At 41.9% G+C, this 22441-nt stretch overlaps 1 protein-coding gene across 2 annotated transcripts in view; it reads right to left on the bottom strand.

Moving 5' to 3' along the window:
- The window catches only part of zfpm2 (zinc finger protein, FOG family member 2), a 117535-nt gene that overhangs the window by 75478 nt on the left and 19616 nt on the right, over nucleotides 1–22441 (bottom strand). For both annotated transcript variants that reach the window (XM_011484912.3, XM_011484913.3), the window contains exons 2-3: nucleotides 12237–12395; nucleotides 3445–3546 (exon numbers count right to left, since the gene is read on the bottom strand). In XM_011484912.3, coding sequence (XP_011483214.2) covers nucleotides 3445–3546; nucleotides 12237–12395 — 261 coding nt within the window. The remainder of the gene's footprint in view (nucleotides 1–3444; nucleotides 3547–12236; nucleotides 12396–22441) is intronic.

The raw sequence follows: 22441 nt of genomic DNA on the forward strand, positions 1-22441 counted from the left end.
GTTTGAGATTTTTCTCAGCTCTCCAAAAATGAAAAGGCAAACTCATTCAAGACTAGGTTATAGCCAAACTGTAATTTTATTGTGGGATTTACGTGCATTTCAGGAGAGTATGGATATTCGAGTAAATCTTACTTTGGACACAGATTTCCTTTAAAACTAATGAAGGAATGTCTGTATTAACTTTTCTATTTTTGTTTCTTTGGGTTCTTCATTGAAGTTGGAACACAAAAGGAGCGATTTGACCAGAGAACTCTTTTTACAGACAGTTAAAGCTGAACTGGCAGAGATCCTGGTTAGAGGATTGTTAACAAACCCTAGCCTTCAATGATTTTCACAAATGGGAGTGGTGTACATGAGTGAGCACTTAGATAAGACTGTGAACAAGTTCATTAGCAGAGTTAGCTGGCTAACACACCCCATTTCTAATTAGCCTAGAGGAAACAACTGGGAGAGAATGAGAGAGACAGAATCAGATTCCTATCGCTGCAAGTCTCTGAAAATGAAGAGAGTAGCATGGCACGCTATCTCTCAAATCAGCGGCTGATTGGGAAACATCCATGACGAGAAATGAACATGAGACGGGAGATGGGTGCGCTGATTTGCTTAAGGACATACGTGGGGAAAAGGAAACTCGCTGGGTGTTCCGCGACAGACAGCCAGCTCTCCGCGCACAGCAGAGCCCGCCATCAGAGCCCGCCATCAGATTACCGGGCAGTCACTCCGTGCGGCTGCTCGCTGCTTCACACCCAAAGACAATCGGACAAACGGGGGCAATCGTGGACTTGACATGAGTTACTCAAGTGGAGAAGAAACGCAGGGACAAAAAGAAGTGAAACTACAGGAGGAAGATTGTAAAGGCTTTTGTTGTTACTTGGCAAAGGGGAAATGGCATGGATTGAACTTCAATTGAATCACCAAAGCAGGTGGGCATGTTCTGATCCAGCCCACCTCATTAAAAGCCTTCACTCTCTTTTTATGCCACGTCCATTACACATCTCATTCAGATGCACGCGCGCAGTGATTAAAAATTATCTGTTGGTGATCATAATCACAGCTGCTTAAACTTAAGCCAAAGAATAACAAAGAACTTCTGAACGCTGAACTATCGGGACATTTATAGAGAGATTAAAGGGTAGACAGTCTCTACCTAAATAAATTCATTTTAATCGCTTTCAACAGGAAGTCATGTCATTTCCAATGCTCCTATCTGATTGTCTGATTCCCCCCTTTATTCAAATTATAACATGCCCATCTGACTTTTTCAGCACAATGGGAAAAATTAAAAAGGGAAATGACCTTTCATGGCAGCTATGATGAGGGAATGAATGGCAATATTGTGTGCCAAGATTAATTTCTGCCCACTCTACACTGCCCATTGAGAAAACAGAGTGGGGACATGAATGCTTCTGTGTAAGTCACTCACTAATTTGCTGGTTTATCACATAAATGTGGGAAAACAAGGAGGTTAGGGTTGAAGGCTGATTCTAAATTGATAATCTGACTTCTAAAAATGGGGTTCTCTTGACCTTATTGTCACACAGAACACTGTCATCAGACTGGAAAATAAATGTGAGGAGTTACTTCCAGTTCAGGTGCTTTCCACGGTTTTTAGATACTTTAAGATTCTTCTGTTGATAAAAACCACGAACATTGACTTGATATGAGACACGGATTATCTGTGCCAAGGTCAGATGATTATCGGATCATAAAAAACAAAAAACAGTGCTTCTGAAATGGCAACATTTTTGACAGACTTGATTGTAGCTGTAGACACACTGAGCCTCTTTTACAGACCAACTCTGATGAAAATTGGGTTTTTAACATAATCCTGTGGCGTTATCGTCACAATGGAGGACATATATGAAAAAAATTAAGAATAAAATGTTCTCTGAGTATTTATCATTTCTTCAAGTCTTTGTGATTTGGGAGCAAAGATAAATTTGTGCCGTTTGACATAAAATATACTGGGCGGACCACGAGCTCCCTGCTCCAAGCTCTCAGCAACAGACGGAAAAAGGGGTGGCGGGTTGCTTTTCACCAACAGTCCCACCCATAACTCAGAGGCGAATTTCTAACAAACTACTGCTGCTCTGTAAAAACTATGTCCTAGAAAACGTCACAGGTTTTTCCATTTTGGCTAAAAACAGCATAATCATAATTAAAAGACCACTTTAAAAAAGATCCAAAGATGATCAGAGTGGGACTTTGAAGGCTTGTGAAGCCTGGAGATGCCGAATGAATCTGTTCAAATTTAAATAAAGACCCAGGAAGGCAGCATGAAGCAGTCTACATCATAGACACTAAGTAGAGGGTGGGTTCTTGCTTATGGGAACAACTACATATTTCTATACTTTTCTATGATAAAAAAAGTACTAATAAAGGTTGCAACTAAAAACTGTTCATGTAAAATCCTCCTTCAAAAATCAGTTTGATGATTTTCCTTAATATTCAAGGGATCAAACAGCGTTTTCTTTGAATCATTTAATTAAAAAATGTGCGAAATAAATAATTTATTATGATCAATTTTAAAAACTCCTTTTTCTTACGAACTAAATTTGGTACATTTCTCAAGATAAAAAGTTGACACACTTCACCTTCCTTGAAGTCAAGTCCATCCAGCCCAAGCATCAGCGTGTTTCTGAGGCCCTGACTCTCATCCGAGTGGAAGGAAGAAGCATAATTACAGTCCGTCATACATCTAGTCATGCTACATCTATCCTGTCCTTTTCACTGGAGTATTTGGAAGCTCAGCGTTTTCTCACTCAAAGGCTTTTTTTTTCTCCACGTGTGATGCCTTCTTTTTGTCACGGCCCCCATAGTTCGGAGCTGACCCCCTCAGCCCTGTCTCCTGACTGATCACAGTGATGGTTTATTACTGTCGTCCCAGCGCTCTTATCTTTAGCCAGCAATGCTCATTTCCTTCCCCAGATTTAAATGCAAATGTGAAATTTAATGATAAATGCATTATCTGATAGGTGCGATAACACTGATTCACTGTCAGTATAAAATACACACCCTGGGGGGCTTTGAGCTAGCAAGCACAACTTGCCCAAATCCACTTTTTTCTCCCTTTTCTATCTTTGCTTTTTTTCCCTCTCTGTCTCTATTTCCTTTTTTTTTTTTTTTTACAAAGTCATGTTCCTGCAATAAATTCTTGAGGTCATTTCATGCATTAAAGAGAATCATATGTAGTGTGTTCAGCAGTGTGTGTGCAGGGTTTTTCTTTGATTTATTATCTTTCCTTTTACTGGAGTAAACTCTTAAAAAAAACACATTTGCATTGGGTTTGGTTGGAACATTGAGCTGTGGGATTCTTTTTTTATGACACAATTTTTTATTTTATTTTAATTGTTGCTCTTTTGATCACATGGTGCGACATGCATGATGTGGAGGTAGAAAAACCCAGTTCTGATGAGGTGTAACAGTTTAGTTTGAGTTTCTTACTTGGTCCATCCCATTCGTCTGGCCCAACAGTGGCGTGCCTGCCGTTCTCGCCTTGACCCTCCGTCTCCCCTTCCCCTGCCTCTCGGTTGCCGTCTTCCTCTCCTGCAAGGCAGAAATATTCTAAGTCCAACAAATCACAGGGAGCAAGGCGAGCTGTACTTTTAAATGAATGTTCAGACAGCTAATTTAATTAAACACTGCGTTATAGACTGTGCTGCCCGCCTAAAGAGCTGCTTCTAATAGATTCTGGATGGTTTCCCGAAAAAAATGACTAAGTTATATACTTTTTTCCTGTAATAGTACTGCTTCAGAGTGTTGAATGTAAATCTCTGAACGTGTGCACAGGCGGTGAGCCCACCAGGCCCAGCTGTCCACATTTGTGTAAAAGGAGATCCCATGAGGATGGGAGGAAGCCCCATGAAGCAGGAAGGAAAGCAATGTGTGGGAGCGAGGTGGCTATTTATTACTGTTTGATCTATTGTAGAGTGAGCTAGAATGTGTGCTATAGGATGTAGAGCTGATTTACAGTCTTGTGGCTGACACAGACAATGCTATAGGATATTTGGGCATCTCTTTCCAGGATGTAAGCCTTTGAATCCACAGTTAGACAGACTCTGCTTCCTCGTCTGCACAAACAGGAGTACTTGTTCAGGAAACTCAGCGCTTTAACATGAAATTTGTTGTTGCATATTTACAGCCAGGGCAGTTTAAAACTGCAGTTTATAGGCCCAGCAGTGCTTGGTAGGTGCTTTTACTGTGGCACTCCGAATAAATCTACACAGGGGTTTCACAGTGTGTCTTCAAACTCCAGCAAGAGAGAGCAAACCTGCCAGAGGCATGTAGCGCCGGTTGATGGTTTGTAGAGGAACATTACTCTCACTTTTGTCACCACATCTTTTTCATTCCTTTGATGTTATAAACCCAATAGTGAATGGTCAAGGACAGGCCAGGATTACCAAGATGGATTATTACACTTCATACACTTCACAAGGAAGAAAAAGGGAAGGATATGTAGATTTTCATGTGAATATATTAAAGTGTAGAAGTCTGGCTCATGCAAAATATATGAAATCAGTTGATTCAGAGTGAGATATTGTTTCTCTGTTTTGGATATGATTTTTTTTTATACCGTTTTTTTACCACAACAAACAGTCGTTCACCTCCAAACACACAATGCTGGGGTCATTGTTTTTCCTGACATGGCACACTTCAAAGAAGGAAACAAAGATTACCAAAAGGATGTCTGCTTTCAGCCTCACACTAAAATAGGAGATGCACATGAAGAAAGAAGTGATAGCGAAAGGAAGTCTTCAGAAATGTCCTACTTAAAGCACATGAGGTCATTATGACCCAGTTTTGCTTATGCAAGTGTCTGCCTGGGCTGTCAGTCCCCCCCCCCCCCGCGATCCTCCTGTCTCCCAGCATATTATCAAGGAGCCCCCTCAACTAAATTCCCACACTATTTATTGTTTGGCCCAGAGAACCTCTTTAGCATACCAGTCTCGTATTATGACAAGGATAACAAAGGCGTGTATCAACAGTTCCTTCCAATGAAGCGCAGTTTGAAAAAAAAAAAAAAAGCTGGCGAGATAACATTAAAGGCACTACCTTGATCTCAGGCGAACATGTTAAGCCCTGTAACGAAATGTATTGGAAGTGTTTAATTACAGCCCAGGAAATGAAGCTACAAGATGATTCCTTAATTAAGCAGTGATTAAGGATTTTCTGCCTTCCATCTAACGCAGTTTGCAGTGCATTTTAAATACAATCACCCCGGCAACCTCACAGGGAACAATGTCACAGGGCTTTGGAGAAGTTTCCTGCACATTTGTCAGGAAAAAGGAGTGCTGCTCCAGCACTTCTTTGCTTGCCATGCTGCTGATAAAGCCAGCATGCAGACAAATATGTCGACTTAATTTTACACAACAAAAGAAATAAACTGATCGTGCTGCTATGTTATATTCACACAGGTCCTCTTTAAGTACTCTAAGTAATGGAGATTACCTTGTTCTATCATTTGAAATGAAAACCTCAGCAGGCTTATCAAAGGAGACAGATTGTCAATGATCATCCTCCACATTATCAGCTCGATCATAATTTTCATCTGGCTAAGCTTCCCTTCCCTGTGCAATCAAAAAGATGTATTTAAGGTTGAGTGTGAGAAGACTGAAGGGAACAGGAGGAGTGGGGAGGGATGGGGGAGGCCTGCTGGGCTCTGGCTTGGCGGGCATGCAAGAGGAGCAAGTGAGCTGTTAAAATCAGCCCTATCGCCGCTCTATCAAAGGACAGCTCTCTAGCCAAATCACAGTCACATGCAGAGCGCCGCACATTCAGGTCAATAAGCTTATAGGCGATTTACACAAAACAATTCCTCCAGCAAGGTAGCAACAAAGTCATATTGGCGTTTTCCCCCCCTTTTAGCATTGTCTCTGCAAAGAAAGCCCTTGAAAATGTCAATCTCTCGTGCGAGACTTTAAGAAGCTCAGAGCGCTATAATCCTGACTGCCAAACTCCGCTTTCTACTAAAGTATTTCTGAGTAACACCGGTTTGTTTTTATACCAAATTCTAGGTACAAGGACAAGAACCTGCAGCCCCACTACGAAAGCCATGGCTCCTTCCCGGAGCTTGCCCTGCCCGCCACCCCCTCCAGCAGCAATCGTGCTCGTCAGCTGATACTAAATATTTGTTTGTTGATGCAGATTGTGCTGCTTTAACAGATGTGGTCTATTCCAGGAAGCAACCTTTCCAACCAAAGTCAAGCGTAGCTGTAAGACTTCTCTGCTATCTGAAAACTAGCTTTGAATTGCACACAATTTGTGGCAGGCACAGCGCTCTTAACGGCGGGAGGGGGCTGTAATAGAAATGCTTTGCCACTGTCTCTTTAAACGCCAATAAATTCCCATCGTTACAGAATCTGGCAGTTTTCCTCCCTGTCTGCAGCCTGGGTCTTTATCTCACTCTGCCTTCGTCTCTGAGCATGTAGATCTGGCCCAGTTAGATTGTCATACTTAACAAACATTAATGATTAATTTCCTCCACTGAGTCAAATGGGGCTAAAGGGATGACTTGATTCATCTTATCGCACCCCAAATTAGCATTTCCCCATATTCTCCAGCTTCAGCTGTGCATTAAAATTCCACGTCGACTATTCTGGGCACAGGCAGCTGTAGTGAAAGAGCCAGGAGATCTCGGTCCTGTGTTGCTGGAGATTCTGATTGCTTCTGTGTTGCACAAAGACGAATAGATTATGCTTGTAATTGTGTGGCTTTGACTGAAGCAGGTCAGATTTCTCACTGGGAGGCTGTTTAGAGGGTCAAGGTGGGGTTTTCATCTGCTATCTTAGGTTCTGGGAATGCAGCCCTTGCCTCCCTCCCTCCTTTTACAGGGTTAATATATTTCTGTCACCAAATAATTTCTCTTTTTAAGGAGGATGACTCACATTTATAATTATGTTTATGTTGCAATAAAGACTTTAAATATAAGACAAATTAAAACTGCAAGCAGAGTTGTGTGGCCTGCAGACCCTCGTCTACTTGCCCTCGCTGCCCGCCTTTTACTCGGCCCCACTTGCTGTGTAGCTGTGGAGTGCATCCAATTTTACAAATTGATGTAAAATCAAAATGGCAGCTTTTCTGTTGGTTTTATTTCCATAGTAGCCATTTTATGTCTTGGTTGCATGGGGATAACGAACAGATCTATGTAAGTGTCAGAAGAATCGGAAAAGTAAACTTTTGTATTTCCTTAGCAATTGAGGTTATTTGCTAACCACGCCCACATTTCTTACAGTGGGGCAAACAAGTATTTAGTCAGCCACCTATTGTCCACATTCTCCCACTTAAAAAGATGAGAGAGGCCTGTAATTTTCATCATATGTAGACCTCAACTATGATGAAAATGCTCAACTATGAGAGACAAAATGAGAAGAAAAAAACAGAAAAACACATATTTTTGTTCAACAACCAAAGTTTGACCCAATACTTTGTTTTATACTCGTTGCTAGCAATAACAGTCAAATACTTTCTGTAAGTCTTCACAAGGTTTTCACAAATGACCCACCCAATGTATGAGTTGCTTGGTATTTTGGTCCATTCCTCCATGCAGATCTCCTCTAGAGCAGTGATGTTTTGGGGGCTGTTGCTGGGCAACACTGACTTTCAACTCCCTCCAAAGATTTTCGATGGGGGCTGAGATCTGGAGACTGCCTAGGTCACTCCAGGACCTTGAAATTCTTCTTACGAAGCCACTCCTTAGTTACTTGGGCAGTGTGTTTGGGATTGTTGTCATGCTGAAAGATCCAGCCATGTTTTATCTTCAATGCCCTTGCAAATGGATGGAGGTAGTCTCTCAAAATCTGACGATACATGGCCCCATTTATTCGCTTTTAAACAGATCAGTCGTCCTGGTCCCTTTGCTGAAAAACAGTCCCAAAGCATGATGTTTCCACCCCCATGCTTTACAGTAGGTATCCTGTTCTTTGGATGCAACTCAACATTCTTTCTCCTCCAAAAACGACAAGCAGAGTTCTTACTAAAAAGTTCTATTTTGGTTTTAACTGACCACAGGACATTCTCCCAATCCTCTTCAGGATCATCCAAATGCTCTCTAGCAAACTTGAAACAGGCCTGTACATGTACTGGCTTTAGCAGGGGGGACACGTCTGGCACTCCAGAATTTGAGTTCCCTGGCGGCATAGTGTGTTACTGATGGTAGCCTTTGCTACTTTGATGATGTCTTCACACCAAGCTTCTTACCTATTGCAGATAAAGTCTTCCCAGCCTGGTGCAGATCAACTATTTGGTTTCTGGTGTCTTTAGACAGCCATAGTGGAGTTTGGAGTGTGACTGTTTGAGGTTGTGGACAGCTGTCTTTTATATAGATAATCAGTTCAAACAGGTGCCATTAATACAGGTAACGAGTGACGGACAGAGGATCCTCTTACAGAAGAAGTTACAGGTCTGTGAGAGACAGAAATCTTGCTGGTTTGTGGGTTGACCAAAGACTTATTTTCCACCGTAATTTACAAATGAATTCTTTAAAAGTCAGACAATGTCATTTTCTGGATTTTTTTTTCTCATTTTGTATGATGAAAATTACAGGCCTCTTTGATCTTTTTAAGTGGGAGAACTTGCACAATTGGTGTCTGACTAAATACTTGTTTGCCCCGCTGAATATTTTCATATCCTATGTTATATCATTTTGTTCACCTCTAGCCAGGGATCCATGCATAACATTTTCATAATATTCTGCTAAAATATGTGCAATTAAAAGGAGAACAAGCTCGCCATGCGCACACTGTTCAAAATCTACAACCTCTAATTCCCCAAATTTTTCCCCAATTGCTTTGCAATAATGCCCGAGAACTTAGGAAAGGTTTAATTTGTAGCTGGTACTAAAAAATATACAAATATGGGAAAACAAAAACACTTTGCCACAAAATGGATGCCAAGCTGTAGGTCGTGTGTCCATCCCATACTCATTTCAAAACTGCCTTAACAAACACCTGACATGCACATGTCACCTTTAAGGACATCAGTCCTTCCTCACGGGACATCAGTTGGAGCATTCAAAGGCAACAGCTTGTGGCAACATCCCGCGCTGACCTTCACAGGCAGCCAACAATAAAACAGCGAGTAAAACAAGGTGAAATTTCACAGTTTCAGTAAAAAAAATAAAACACACCACTGAAAAAGGTATTTTCTCACAAATATGGAGTCAGGTGTGTTAGTAGGGAATAAATCCTCTCTGTGAAGTCAGTGTGTTTTCTGGCTTCTTCCGAAGAAGAGACCCAATAAAAGTAAAAGTGAGGAAAAGGTGTTTGAGGTGGGATTCTTCTTTAATCACAAAGCAGATTTGTTTTTCTGATAACGTTGATTCTTTTCTCCCTCGAGCTTCTCAAAGGTACACCTGCAGAAAATGAATGCATTTATTAGAAACTGTTCATTTCTGAATCTGAGGTCCATTTTAGAAAGCACACAGCGTAGGTTGGATTACATTTTGTAGTATGTTTCTAGCACAAATCTTTGTTGGAAAATCTATACATAAAATATATATATATATATATATATATATATATATATATATATATATATATATATATATATATATATATATATATATATATATATATATATTTTTTCTCTTTCTCATAAAACTAGTTCCCCATTTTATTCCTCCAATTCTGCAACAACAAAACAAAAGGTTGTTTGACGCTTCATTTTTTAGCACAACGAGTTAAAAGATCAAGAAGCTTCTTCAGTGAGTCAAAGGAACATCGGGGCTTCAAGAAAGAACGGCTGTAGGTCAGAGTGCAAGCACTAATGGGAATGTATGAGTTGCTAATCTGCAAAAAAAAAAAGCTCTTTTATGCTTTATATAGTTAGATTTTCTTCATTGTAATAGTTCAACTATTGTCAGATTTTTATTGTAATGCAATGAATGAGCTTACAAAAATAAATGATCATACAGCCGAAATAATGCCCCGACTGTGTTAGAGTGGGACTACAGCGTGTCGTTGTTGCTGACAGGTGTAATGTCACTGAAATTATGCACATCTTCAGTGTCAGTTAAGGTCAACTTTTATGTAAAAAGAAGCAAACCCATGTTATGCGGTCATTGCAGTAGTCTGTTTCTACCCGGGACGGTTAGAGATGTGACAAAAAAGCCCATCAGCGTCATCATCCTGCAAGCGTGGAGTCTGACATGACCAAACTGTAAGGTTCCTCAGCCTCAGACCACGGTGGGTCGTCAAGGTGCTTCATGCACTTATCTGGGGAGTTCCTTTTCTGCAAGGGTAAGCCAAATGGCTGAGTCTTTGGTGGCATTCAACTTCTTGACCTTTGCGCCTTTAAGCGGCTTTGCTACTTCACCGCACTCTGATCAAAGTTAATAAGTGCTTCATATGTTAATGAAAATTGGTACTCTTCTTTGTGTTCCTACAGCTTTTTAATACCTATTATGGACTGAAACTTTTAATGGAGGTTTTAGGTCCCCCTGACAAGCCCATTTCAGAGAGTGACTACACAGATACAAGGCTAAGCTAAGACCGGAGAGTCGCTGCTCAGTGGAGGAACCTCACACGGGAGACCTTATTCTCGGGGAAGCAGCAGAAGATAAAGGCCATGGGATGAGTGGCTGCTTTAAAACCCACGTTCAAGTCCGCACAGGGCTAATTACAGTATGCCATCACATTTGAGAGGGTTTAGTTAATCAAGGGGGGGGCTCTCTTTTTCCTTCTATAGTCGAGGAATAACACACTTAAACCATTTAAAGCTTCAAGGATTGCGTCCTGTTTAATTCACAGAAGTGGGGTAAATTTAAGCCACTATGACGTTAGTTTGAACCAGATCTAATTGAGGAAGGGATCATGGGGAAAATGGCTACACCTGAAGATTGCACAGACTCTGCAACACATAAAAAGAAACATGGATACTACATCATTTGGGTCTTAAAAGGCAATGGAAGACTTAGCTACTGTAAGCTTAGATAGGAGAGTAATACAAAAAATCTGGCTGCTAAAGCTTGTGTGTGACACCAAATAGATTAGGACTGCCGAGGAAAAGTATATTTTTTGACACTTAGGATTCGTGTGGCGTGTTGACTTTTTATTCGCAAACACGAAAAGAAGACTGGAGTTTCTCACAAGGCTTTAGCCAAAACAAAAAGTCTCAAAAGGCTGTGACAAGGTTCTTTGAAGATTTTCAGAAGTTGTACTTTCCCTTCCCTGCAACAACCATTATATACTGCACCATCTACTTCATAGCCACTGGGTTATTTAAAGACCGTGACTTGTACTTTGAAGTTTAAGTAAGGATGTACAGACAAAAGGGTAAAACAGCTAAGGCATTGCCGGTAATTGCAATTTCTGAACAATTGTGCCATTCAGCTTTTTTCCCTAGAACAAAAGAAAAACATTATTGATATGATTACTGGGGCATAGCCTGCCAAAAACATAAAAGATTTTCCCGCTTGAATATTGCAGTCCCACGAGGCACATCAGTTTAGAAGTGTGAAGAAATAATTCTCAACAAATTTCAGTTTGAAAGGGACAAAAAGAGGCAGGAATTCAAAGCACTAGTTCTTCATTAACAAGTCAAATTTATGGCATCCGTGCACCGGTTAGAGCAGGAACACCTGGGGTAACAAATGCCACACTACCAGAGGGGAAGACGAGTGGCATCCGGGGGAGGGAGAGGGACAAGTCTGTCATCTTCACACTGTAACCTGAAGCAGACCGCAAATTAGCTCCTGTGATGGCAAGGTGTGAGTGAAATGAAACAAACAGACAAAAGAGGCAAACTAATTGAACTGGAGTTCAAAGAGGACTCGAGCGAGTTTGGCAACGCTGAGGCACTTTCTTGTGCTGGACCTCCGAGCGGGAGCAGGTGCAGCCGAGCGTTCACAGAGCCTCAGCACTGGCTCAAAGGTGGCTGCCACCGTCCCCAGTGCATTGGTGTAGCACACCTTCAATAGTGCTATCACAGAGCCAGAGCCAGCACTGTCCATGCCATCGTCTCAGATCAAACCACTGCTCTGGGATCAAATGTAAAAAACGGACAGTTTTTACTCAGAGCAGTGATGCCGGAAATATTCACAAACAGACTGAAGCTCAGCCAGGCTTGATTTGAACATGCTGAGGAATTTTATTAAATGCTTTTGGCAGGAGTTTTGGCTGCTTTTTTCAAGCTTGGCCCCAGTTTGGCTAAGCATATTGTCTCATTTGAGGTGTTGAAACTATGGCGGTGCTGTAGAGAACAGTTGTAGATTCACCGTAGCGTCGGGGAAGAACCCTCACCTTTGTTGCAAAAGTAGTCCATGTCTTCGCAGCTCATGTTCCCGCTCTCAAACTCAGCCGTAAAGTTCTCCTCCGCAGAAAACTCGTCTTTGGCCAACATCTCGTTCTCCTCGGAGACGCATTCCTCTTCTTCCTCCTCCAGGCCATCTTCCAGAGGACCTGAGGACAAATACGCACATTTGAACACAAAGACACACACACACAGCACACAATGGAGATGTTCAGCTGCTTTCATCACACCCTTCGGGCTCTACAGACAAAAAAAAAAAAAAAAAAAATCAGCACGACTTTTCTTTCTAAACTACAAATCCGGATGCAGTTCAGAACAAAGCACGATCAGGGTACAATTAAGGCACAGACAAAGTTGTGTCATTAACATTTTATTTTGCCATCATTTTTCCAAAACATTTCTGGAAAATGTCATCTGTGCCCTTCTGCTTCTGAAGTCTGACATGCAGCCAAGGTGAACGATCCAAATCCTGCTCCCTGTTAAACCAAACCTCACATGGAAGGAGGGAGAAAAAAAATCCTTTCCGGACTTTTCGTACAGGCATCGGCATGGAAGGTGGAAAGAAAATACTTTTATTAATTTGTTAGCCTTATCACAGGGTACAATGTTGATTTTCCATTTACATTCCATGCCTTGGGGTAATACACCAGTGCAATCTTAAAGGAGACACTTTTCCGTGTGATTAATTTTTTCCCCCTTCTGTGCAATATTATTTCTTTAAATCTAAATGATTTCAGTTTTGCTTGTAGCTGTACATCTCTTTTGGTATTTGCATATTACAATTTTTGCTTCAATCAAGGGTGTTGATGCAATTACTGTACTGCTACCTGAATTGTATTAGTCTGAAAAACGTCTCACCCAGCTTTTGAATGTTATTAAGATTATTCTGCCTTTGCACACCTCTCTGTCTTGCCCAAATAAGTCTGCAGCGTCTGCACACGCTGCACCAAAATGACAAACACTCCAGGTTTAGACACACACAAAAAAAGAATGGTGTTGCATTTTCCTACCTTCCCAAAGCGCTTTACAGTTACAGTCCCATTCTCCAATGCACACACACATCTACACACTGCTGCCAAACACTGGCGCCAACCTATCACCACCAGGAGCAATGTGGAAATGCCCAAGGACACTCTGACACAGGGTCAGGTAAGGCGGGACCTTAACACGCTATCTTGCAATCATAGATTGAGCACTCTACCTCTACTCCATGGCTGCCCAAAAATCACGAGAATGGAAAACAAACCAAAAAGAGATGTAGCTTTGTTCTGGAAAAAGAAAAATTCAAAGGTTATAAGGCTAGGTAAACTAGAGGGCAGAACTATGAGGCACATAATTGGTTATTCTAATCTTTTCACCAAAAATAGTAAAAATGCTGATCGTGGGCACAGATTTGACATCATCTTTGCAAGATTAGTAATGATCATAACAGCTGTCAGATGTTGCTAAAAAGTCCAGTTATCTGCCAGACTTGATCGTCAGAGATGCTGAGGTTTAGTCAGTTTGCTGCTTCTTAGATGTGGGAGTAACGTCAAAAGAGAACGACATCAGCAAAGTTCTTAGTGGAAAGTGGTGCACATCAAAAAGTGGAAAGTTGAAAAGAACCTCCAGTAAACTGTTAGGAAAAGTTTTCCCTGCAGGTTCAGCCAAAAGTGAATGTGAAGTTATTTATTTAAAGAGCCACTCCAGTGAAAATAGTGTTTTGGTGTGTTTAACATGTTCTTGTGGCATTTCTCTGATGATGGAGGACATTTTAAAGAAGATTAAGATTAAAACTGCATTTCTGAGTATTTCTTCAATCCGCTGTGAATAAGGAAGAGACGTAATGAAACTGTTTAACAAAGATCTTATTTGTTATATAGAAAATACGCTGGGCTCCATGTTCTGCTCCATTCTGATGCATGTATGTCTTTGGTTTCCTCGTCTGAGCTGGAATCTGGATCTAAACTGCATGACTGGATAGCTCCAATTCTGCTCACCATTTTTGTTGCACCGCTAGTTTAAAGTTGGGGGTCTAAGGTGCTGTAAGCTAGTGGGAGAGTGTAAACAGAGATCTCTCAACAGTAACAGGGAGGGGGGGAGGCAGTTGCTCTGTGCCGATGATCCCGCCCACAACTCAGAGGTGAATTTCTAATGAACTCCTGCTGCTCTGCAGAAACGATGTCATGGAAAACGACACAGGTTGATTTTTGTTGTTGTTTTCTTTGGCTAAAAGCAGCATAATCATAATTAAAAGGCCAATGGGAACGCTTTGAAAATAGATCAACAGATGATAGGAGGGAAAAAAGTGATCGTAGCAGCAAAGATACATCTGAACGAGTCTCCAGAAATTTGGAGCAACTTGTTATGGAAATGGGAGTAACAAACATTGACAAGAATGCACAAAAGCAATTTTTTGAATCTTTTTTGAACTAAAGGAGCTGAATCAGTCATCGAGTCAGTCCTTTACCCCTATCCATCCATCCATCCATCCATCCATCCATCCATCCATCCATCCATCCATCCATTTTATAAGCCCACTTTGTCCTATTGTGGTACACCTGTGAACCTCAGTCTGAAAACTTGTGAAAAAATGTGAAGAAGAATGCTTAATGAAAGCAATTGTAGTTATTAATACTATAAATCAGCTTTACATTTACATTTCATTTTTGCTCTGTTTAAATGTCTCAGTGGTTGTTTTAGTGAAACCATTTCAATAAATCCTGGAGAGAAGCTTCTGACTTGAGAAAACTAACATTTATTTCATTCTACAATGAGAGCCGTTGTGCATTGTTGTGGAACCCGGCGAGTGCACTCATGCCCACCTTTTTGGTGTGTTTGTTCCATTGTGGCCAGGGTGAACCCCCCTCATCTTTAACAAAGCAATAATTTCTCCTCATAAAGTGGGGCTGGTGTGGTCCTCTTTTTCTTCTAGCATTGAGGCTCATAAAAGACCCCCCCGATGTCCACAAACCGCATGCTCTTTTTCATTAGTCTTACAAATTACTCCTTTGTAGAAGCCAGCATCTGCAGGAGCCCCGGACATGAAAAGAATTAGCACACGGATCTCTAATAGACACTGCAGAGGCCGAGTGCTGCCTTTAAATTAGGATACAGTTTTATGATCTTATCTGATGCCTTCTGCTGATTCGCAGAGGAGGGAAGTGAGGCGTGAAGTGACTCGATGAGTCTACCATCGCTTAAGATGATACCGAGAGATAAATATCGCAGTATCAAGGGGAGCCTGTATGACTGGCGTTAAAAGCTCCTGCCAAGGCAAATGAAGACAGTGTGAAAGCGAGCGAGGAAATACATTTCTATACACACAGTCTGTACACATTCCATTACACAGCTGAATGAGAACCGTTTGTACGACAAAATGATTCTTCCTCTGTTGCCGCAAGTACAGCTGCAATGTTGCACCACACAAAATAGAAGTACAGTGTTGTGTGATGATAAAGGAAAAAGGAGATTTCAGATAAACGTCATGGTCAACAAGACACCAAAGATTAGTTAGATAAGATGAGATAGAATTGAGGTTTAATAGACTTAGAAAAAGGCTATCTCACTTTCCCACTCTGGCAGATAGTGGGAAAGCAGTATGAGTCTAACAGAGACACTGGAGCTCGTCCTGAATATGGAGAAATAAAGTATTCCACGCTGTCAGAGACTTTACAGGGGGCCTGATGGCTTCTTCTTGAGGACCACATAGATGACTAAAATTTCTTCGCATTCCCACATGTTTAGTTTATTATACAGTATTCATTGCATGGAGAGACCTGAAATTATTTCAGAGACAGCAATGATAAGAATAATGACTTTCTAAACGACCAGCACCACACTCCGAACTCATTTTCTGATAGTGGTGTTCCTGCTATATTTAGTTGTGTACTGTTTAAAATCCTGTCACATTCCCTGTGTGACCCACGCTTGTTGGTGCATTTCTATTGGGTGTGCTGATGAACTGGGCCAGAGGACAAGTCTGCTGTTTCTCGCTCTTATCGAGCCTCCTCTGGAGTTCAGATGGCCAACGACACTGTGGAGGGAGAATCTGCTTTCCACCCAGCTTGCTTTCGCCGCTGCCCTGGTTATAACCGCCTCGGAGGGACAATCTGCAGCCTTGACGAGGAAACACTCGACCAAATAATTAGAGCCCGTCATGAAAAATAATCCTTAAAATAATTAGTCAAAGCCGTCCCACAATAATTATTTGTACTTTGGAGTGTGGCAGCTTGGCATTTGAGCCTTTTCAGTGAGAGTTTGGCCGTCCACACCCTGGTCTCTATCACCCACAGCGGTCAGACCCTTCCTGAGATGACTGCAGAGACAAATCTAAGCCCTGTTCAAACAGTCGTGCTGCAGCGGGCAGGAGCAGCTAATGCTAATAGAGACATTGGCGGCTGAATGCAGACTTGATCACAGCAGCTCTTTTGTTCGTGGCATGGCCTCTGTCTGATAGGGATCGGCCACGCGGAGTGGAGCTGCAGCGAGGGATATGGTAATGCCCCCACTGAGTCTATAAAATGGGGTGATACTCGGAGCCCATATGATGGACAGAGGATTAATGAGTCACCAAGGAAGGGGAGCAGGGAAGAGGAGCATGGACAGAGGTGGAGGAATAAGCCCATCTTTCAAGAAAATACTCAGTTGTGGAGTCTGCTTCAGAGGACTAAAACAGAAAAAGAAAAAAGAAACATAACAGGAATGTGCCAAAGCTTCCCACCAAAAGCTCATAGTTAAAAAAGGAAGAGGAGACCTGAAGGAATATGTGTGCCTGCACCAAACTCTATGAGTGACGGCTGATTTCATGCCGTGCTTTTTCAGTTGTCTGCAACACGGGGAGCTTGTGGCCGGACTGCGATAGCGATACCTCACATTATCAGCAGGCTCCACAGTGTGATGTGTGGATCACAAACCTAGCCTCCTCTATAGCTCTCTAATTAGAGGTGAGGTAATTGAATCTGACAGAACAAAGCAGCAGATCTCTATAAGCATGGAAATCATTTTTGCTCCCACCTTTACAGTTTTTCATCCAACAGCCCCATTGAAAATGTGGCCAAGCTGGCCTGTGTATAAATAGCAGCACCTGAGACCAAACATGAATGCATTATGCATCCTGAAAATCCAACAGGGCCATGTGGCTCAACCCCTGCATGCTCTGCTCTCAGTGACTGGCCCTTTGTGCCAGTCCTGATACTCCACCTTCCTCACGTCTGGGTGAGGAAAGATGAGACTTTAGAAAGAAAGCAGATTTTGTCATACGATGCTGAAAATACTTCAGGCCCTCAACCAGGTACACTCGGACGTCAGAAACAAAGACTTAAACTCTGAAAGTGGAAAAAAGATGGGTCAGGAAGGCTGAAAGTAAAGAGACAGAGCTGGTGTGGTGTAAAAAGACAAGTATAGACTGGGGGCCATTCTTTCTCCACAGCTCTAATGACCTTTGGGAAGCAGAGGGCTCCCACAGCTATGGAGCAGCCTCAGTGTATATGTTACAGGGCTCAAGCTGCTCATTTAATCCTTGATCACCGTAATGAAATAGATACCATTTCCACAACTCTTAATGGCCTAATATGCCACAGGAGCCCTCAAAGGAATGTTTGGTTTCAAACGGCCCTTTTCAAACCGATTAAATGCTACAGAAAAGAAGAGCCTTTTTTCCAGCTGTTCTCTCTGTGATCAGACTAAATGTGGAGCTAATGCTGTAACACAAGTCAAAAGTAAATTAGCACTTGTGTTTTGTCTGTGAATGGCTGCTTGTGGGTAAATGTGTGTGCGCTGGGAGGAGCGTGGAGCAGCTTCAGTGGAGACCGATGTGTTTTTGGAGCTGCAGTCTGTGACCAAGAATAAGCAATGGTGTTGTTTAACTTGATTTTCCGGTTGCTAAGCAATGTAATTCTCATGATTAGCAATGGCTGCCTTGCTAAATTCGGGCACTTACAATCAACAGTCAACAAAATGCTTGAAAACTCAGCGGTGACACTTGTGTGGAAATTATGCAGGATAAAGGAGGGAGGGTGGGCTTGTTGTGGGCTGAATAAAAGTGTTCACGTCTGCTTGAACGCTCATACGTGCACAAACACACAACCTTCTTCTGAGCCTGCAACCATGACGATGACATAGGACCACGATACAAGTTGACAAAAGCATACATTAAGATGTTTAGATGAAATTTAGACAGGACGTTCTTGCCCGATCTAAACAAAAAGAACAATTTTATCGATTTATTTAATCCCAGTTTAAAAAAAACGCGAAAAGTGATGGTTGAATATTCCAATCAGGCACAGTGTTGGATCCCAGCGAGTATGCAGAGCTGCTAAGTTCTGTGTTGTGGCGCCCAGTCTTTCTGTCAGGACTGTTGAAGGGGAATAACATGCTCACAATTCTTTATCCAATGAATTTGAAATGGGATGGCAGGAAAACTTGTTGGCATTTGACTATGCCATTAAAATGCTGGAGGCTCCTCTGAGCATGCCCGAGGGCTTCGGTGGATGCCAACCACTTTCTCTCTGGACATCACCAGGTCCTACTTCTCCCCGGATGACTGTCCTCTCCTCTTGAGTTTGGACAAAGACACACAGGACGTCCAATGGACACTGGTAGCAGACTGAGTCCACGCTGACCATGATACCTGTTCTCTTATATTTACCTGTCTGTATCCCAGCATGAAGGAAGTAAAACATAGTAGAGATGTTGCACTCTTCTTCTTCTTCTTCTTCTTCTTCTCCTCTGGCTCTGATTTATGAGTGTCGTCCTGTTACTTATATGGAAATGTAACTTAACTACATGCCTGTACACTGGAGCTGACAGCTGAAACAAAGCAGGTAAAATATGTGTGGTCTTAATTACTGGTTTATAAGCAAGCTTTTCACTAGAACATTCAGTTTTAATGAAGCCATTGAGTGAGGCTCCTCCAGGGAGCTATCATGGTTAAGTGGGGGCATCCATCTTCAGCCACTGGCTCGTTTGCAGATGAGTGGAGGCGCTGTCTGCAGCGCGCTCACCTCATATTGGCTCACTTTATCTCCACTAAGTAAAGTCTTTTGGAAGGTGCTAACAGTGGCCAGAAAATACTTTTCTTAACCAGCTGTTTTGTGGCGGCTCTCATTCTGCAGAGCCGTCAGGAACTCGTCTTCAGCAGTTACCATGTTGCTGTTTTTTGGGTGTTCAGGGCCCACAAAAAGAACATTTATAAATCCAAAACTCTGCAACATTTGGCTTTCAGTCGTGAATCATTTAAAAGAGTTTCCAGGGTTCTTTTTGAATGAGAAAACTGATTAATGTATCAAATAATGTAGATAAAACAATATTTTCACATCAAGGAATTTCTATGAAATGGATATATCTAAGATTCCAATTTCATTCAGTCTTATGGAGGGTGGGGAGGGGCTCTTTTTGCAATAAATTCTTCATTAATTCAATTCTAATTTGCCTTTGGCTCCTATTTCTACTATTGATAGTTCCACTACTTAATACCCGGGATAAGGGGGAGAAAGAAATCACTGCAATAACTCAGTGGAGACTGTGAGCAGTAGATAGCATCTAAATATTACCAATGCCAAAAGAAGTGTGAAGTCTGATGAACATTTCAAAAGAACAATTCTTTATGGATCAACTAAATCTTTTCCACTTTTTAATTAAAAGTAAAGAAAATAGAAGTTAATTATCCTGTAAAGATTAGCTGGTGGGCATCTTTCTGTAAATTAGTTCTAATTAAAAGGAAATTGTCAAATGACATTCAAAGCACTGTCCTTTAAAACACACAGAGAGACGGGGTTTTTTTTTTTCCAACACCCCTTCCCCGACTCTGCCTCCCTCACAATTCTTGATCTGGGCATGTGCCGCTTCCTACTGGACGACCACGAGCCACACAGCCATCCTTATGAGGACATTACAGTAACCCTTTAGCCTGACCTCCATTTACAGCTTAGCCCGCCAAATTTCTCCTCCATTGCAGGCGAGTGCTTCATAAAAGGTAATTATTCCAGAAATAACAAATCTAAGCACACACATTCAGACACCGTCGATGCTCCCTGGACAGAAGACCTGTGAAATACTGCAGCATCGGATGATGACATTTGAGTTTTAAAGAAGGGGAAATGCAGAAGGATGTGTTGGCTAAATGGTGGTAAAGAGTTGATTACAAAACTCATGCAGTGGTTGTAGAAGCTTAAGGAAATATTTTCTGTCAGAAGATGTCACCATGAAAAATAACATCTGGTTGAAAAAGGTGAACAAACGTCATCATCCAGTAAGCCGTGTCCCATTGTACTACCTTTTTCCGGTTTCTTATCTTGTTTCATTTCATTTTGATTTCTTGAAATTAATTTTGCTTCCTTTTTTTCTTTTTTCTTTTTAGAATTGTGTTTCGTTTTTTGGAATTACATTTTAGTTTTTAGAATTTTTTTTCATTTCTAAAATGTAACGCTATTTTATTAATTGCGTTGCTGTTTTAAACGTTCATAGGGATGTTAAAATATTTTTTGTTTTGAGTGATTTGTTGGTGTGATTTGCCCTTCAGGGCCACCGTTCCTTTTATTTAGAGGAAGATCTACTCCATTTTGGGGGATTTATTTTCTGTAGGTTTTGTTTTCCTCCTTTAAAAAACTACCTGGAATCTAGCAACAATTTTTTTGTATTTGCTAACATATAATTGTTGTACTGTCACAAAGAGGTTCACCCCACAATCTGACAAGTTAAAATGTTCCCTTTTTTTTTGGTTGAAGAAGACTAACGTTACATTTTTAAACCCCGTAAACATTTCTAGACATTAGCAATCAAACTCCGACTGCTTCATCTACCACCAGAGCAGGAGCAGTCAAACATGGGAACAGACCCATCACTTAACTAAACCTCCACTGTCATCAGGTCACAAATAAAAAATGCATCGGTCTTTTGGGGCGCGAGCAGCTTTCATCCAATTTCACATGGATTTCATCATTCAGTGTCTGGGCTCTGCTGTTGCTCCCTTCCACTTTATCACCCCAGATTCCAGCAGTATAGCCTGACAGCACAGAGAGAAAGAGGGAGGAAAACAGTGCTGAAGCCCCTCCATCTGCTGTGGCTAATGATGATGCTCTCTCTGGCCCGGAGCAGAGCTGTGTGAGGGAGATTTACACCCATAACACCCCTGGGGCTCTGGAGCTGCACGGCGCTCCAAAAACACCGTCACTCCATCACTTTCTATACCAGAGCTGGCAGAGCAGGTAACAATGGAGCAGCAACAATGTCTTTTTGTGTTACTGACAAGTGCCTTATTTGGTTGACATAACCTGCCGGAACGCATGTGTGTGTGTGTGTGGGGGGCACTGAGCACACGGGAAAATGGATGACAGCTACACCATGACGGCATTGTGCTGTTGCAACAAATTCTTCAGGAATGGAAATCAGACATGTTTTTGTTTGGACTATTTTAAAGAAGTTCCAATTACCTGTGATTTTGCGAGCTTCGGGCAGTAAAGCTCTGTGTGGGACCAGCTCTGACATCTATCTCCTAAACGAGTGAGCTAAATGGTGAGAGGCAGAAGCAAGGCTGACTCAGGCAAGGGGGGAACTGTAAAGTGCTCCTCAGGGATTGAGTGTTCACACACAGTAAATGGAAGTGGCACAGCTCTGACCTTTGAGCTGCAGCATACGAGCAAAGTGAAGGCGCTGTCAAAATATTGCTTCAGAAATGACAATCCACCTAGCCAGTCCCAAGTCTTGACACGGCAGGCAGGCGGAGAGCCGTAACCTGCTGATCCCGACATTACAAATGAAGGGATTATCATGACAACAAACCGCAGCTCAACACGCTGCACACCCTAAAGATATTCTGGCACTGCCCCCTTATTATCACCAAAGTCCCACACAGATAGCCAGAGATGACACAGAGAGCAGGCGCCCAAAATCCAGAGGAATACGAGTCATCACATGTCAGGACTCAAAACACAATTTCAAAACAGGCTTTGCCTTCGTCCTCATTAAACTGCATCAACTTTTTGCTGTGATGTTGCACTTGGAATTTCTGAACTTTGGGATTTGGCAGCTTATTCGCATCCTCATTCACACCCATGTAATGCTCCAGTCCACAGAGAATAAGTCACTCGTAAAGAATACCAAAATATCACAAGCAAATTACGAGAGCTCTGAGAGGAAGCTTGGGAGGAACAAAGACAGGCAGCCATAATTATATCTTGGCGTGTAGAGCATGTCAATGGGCCACTTTCGTTCTGGA

This window comes from Oryzias latipes, chromosome 16 (genome assembly GCF_002234675.1).
Source record: "Oryzias latipes chromosome 16, ASM223467v1".
Taxonomy (NCBI): Eukaryota; Metazoa; Chordata; class Actinopteri; order Beloniformes; family Adrianichthyidae; genus Oryzias; species Oryzias latipes.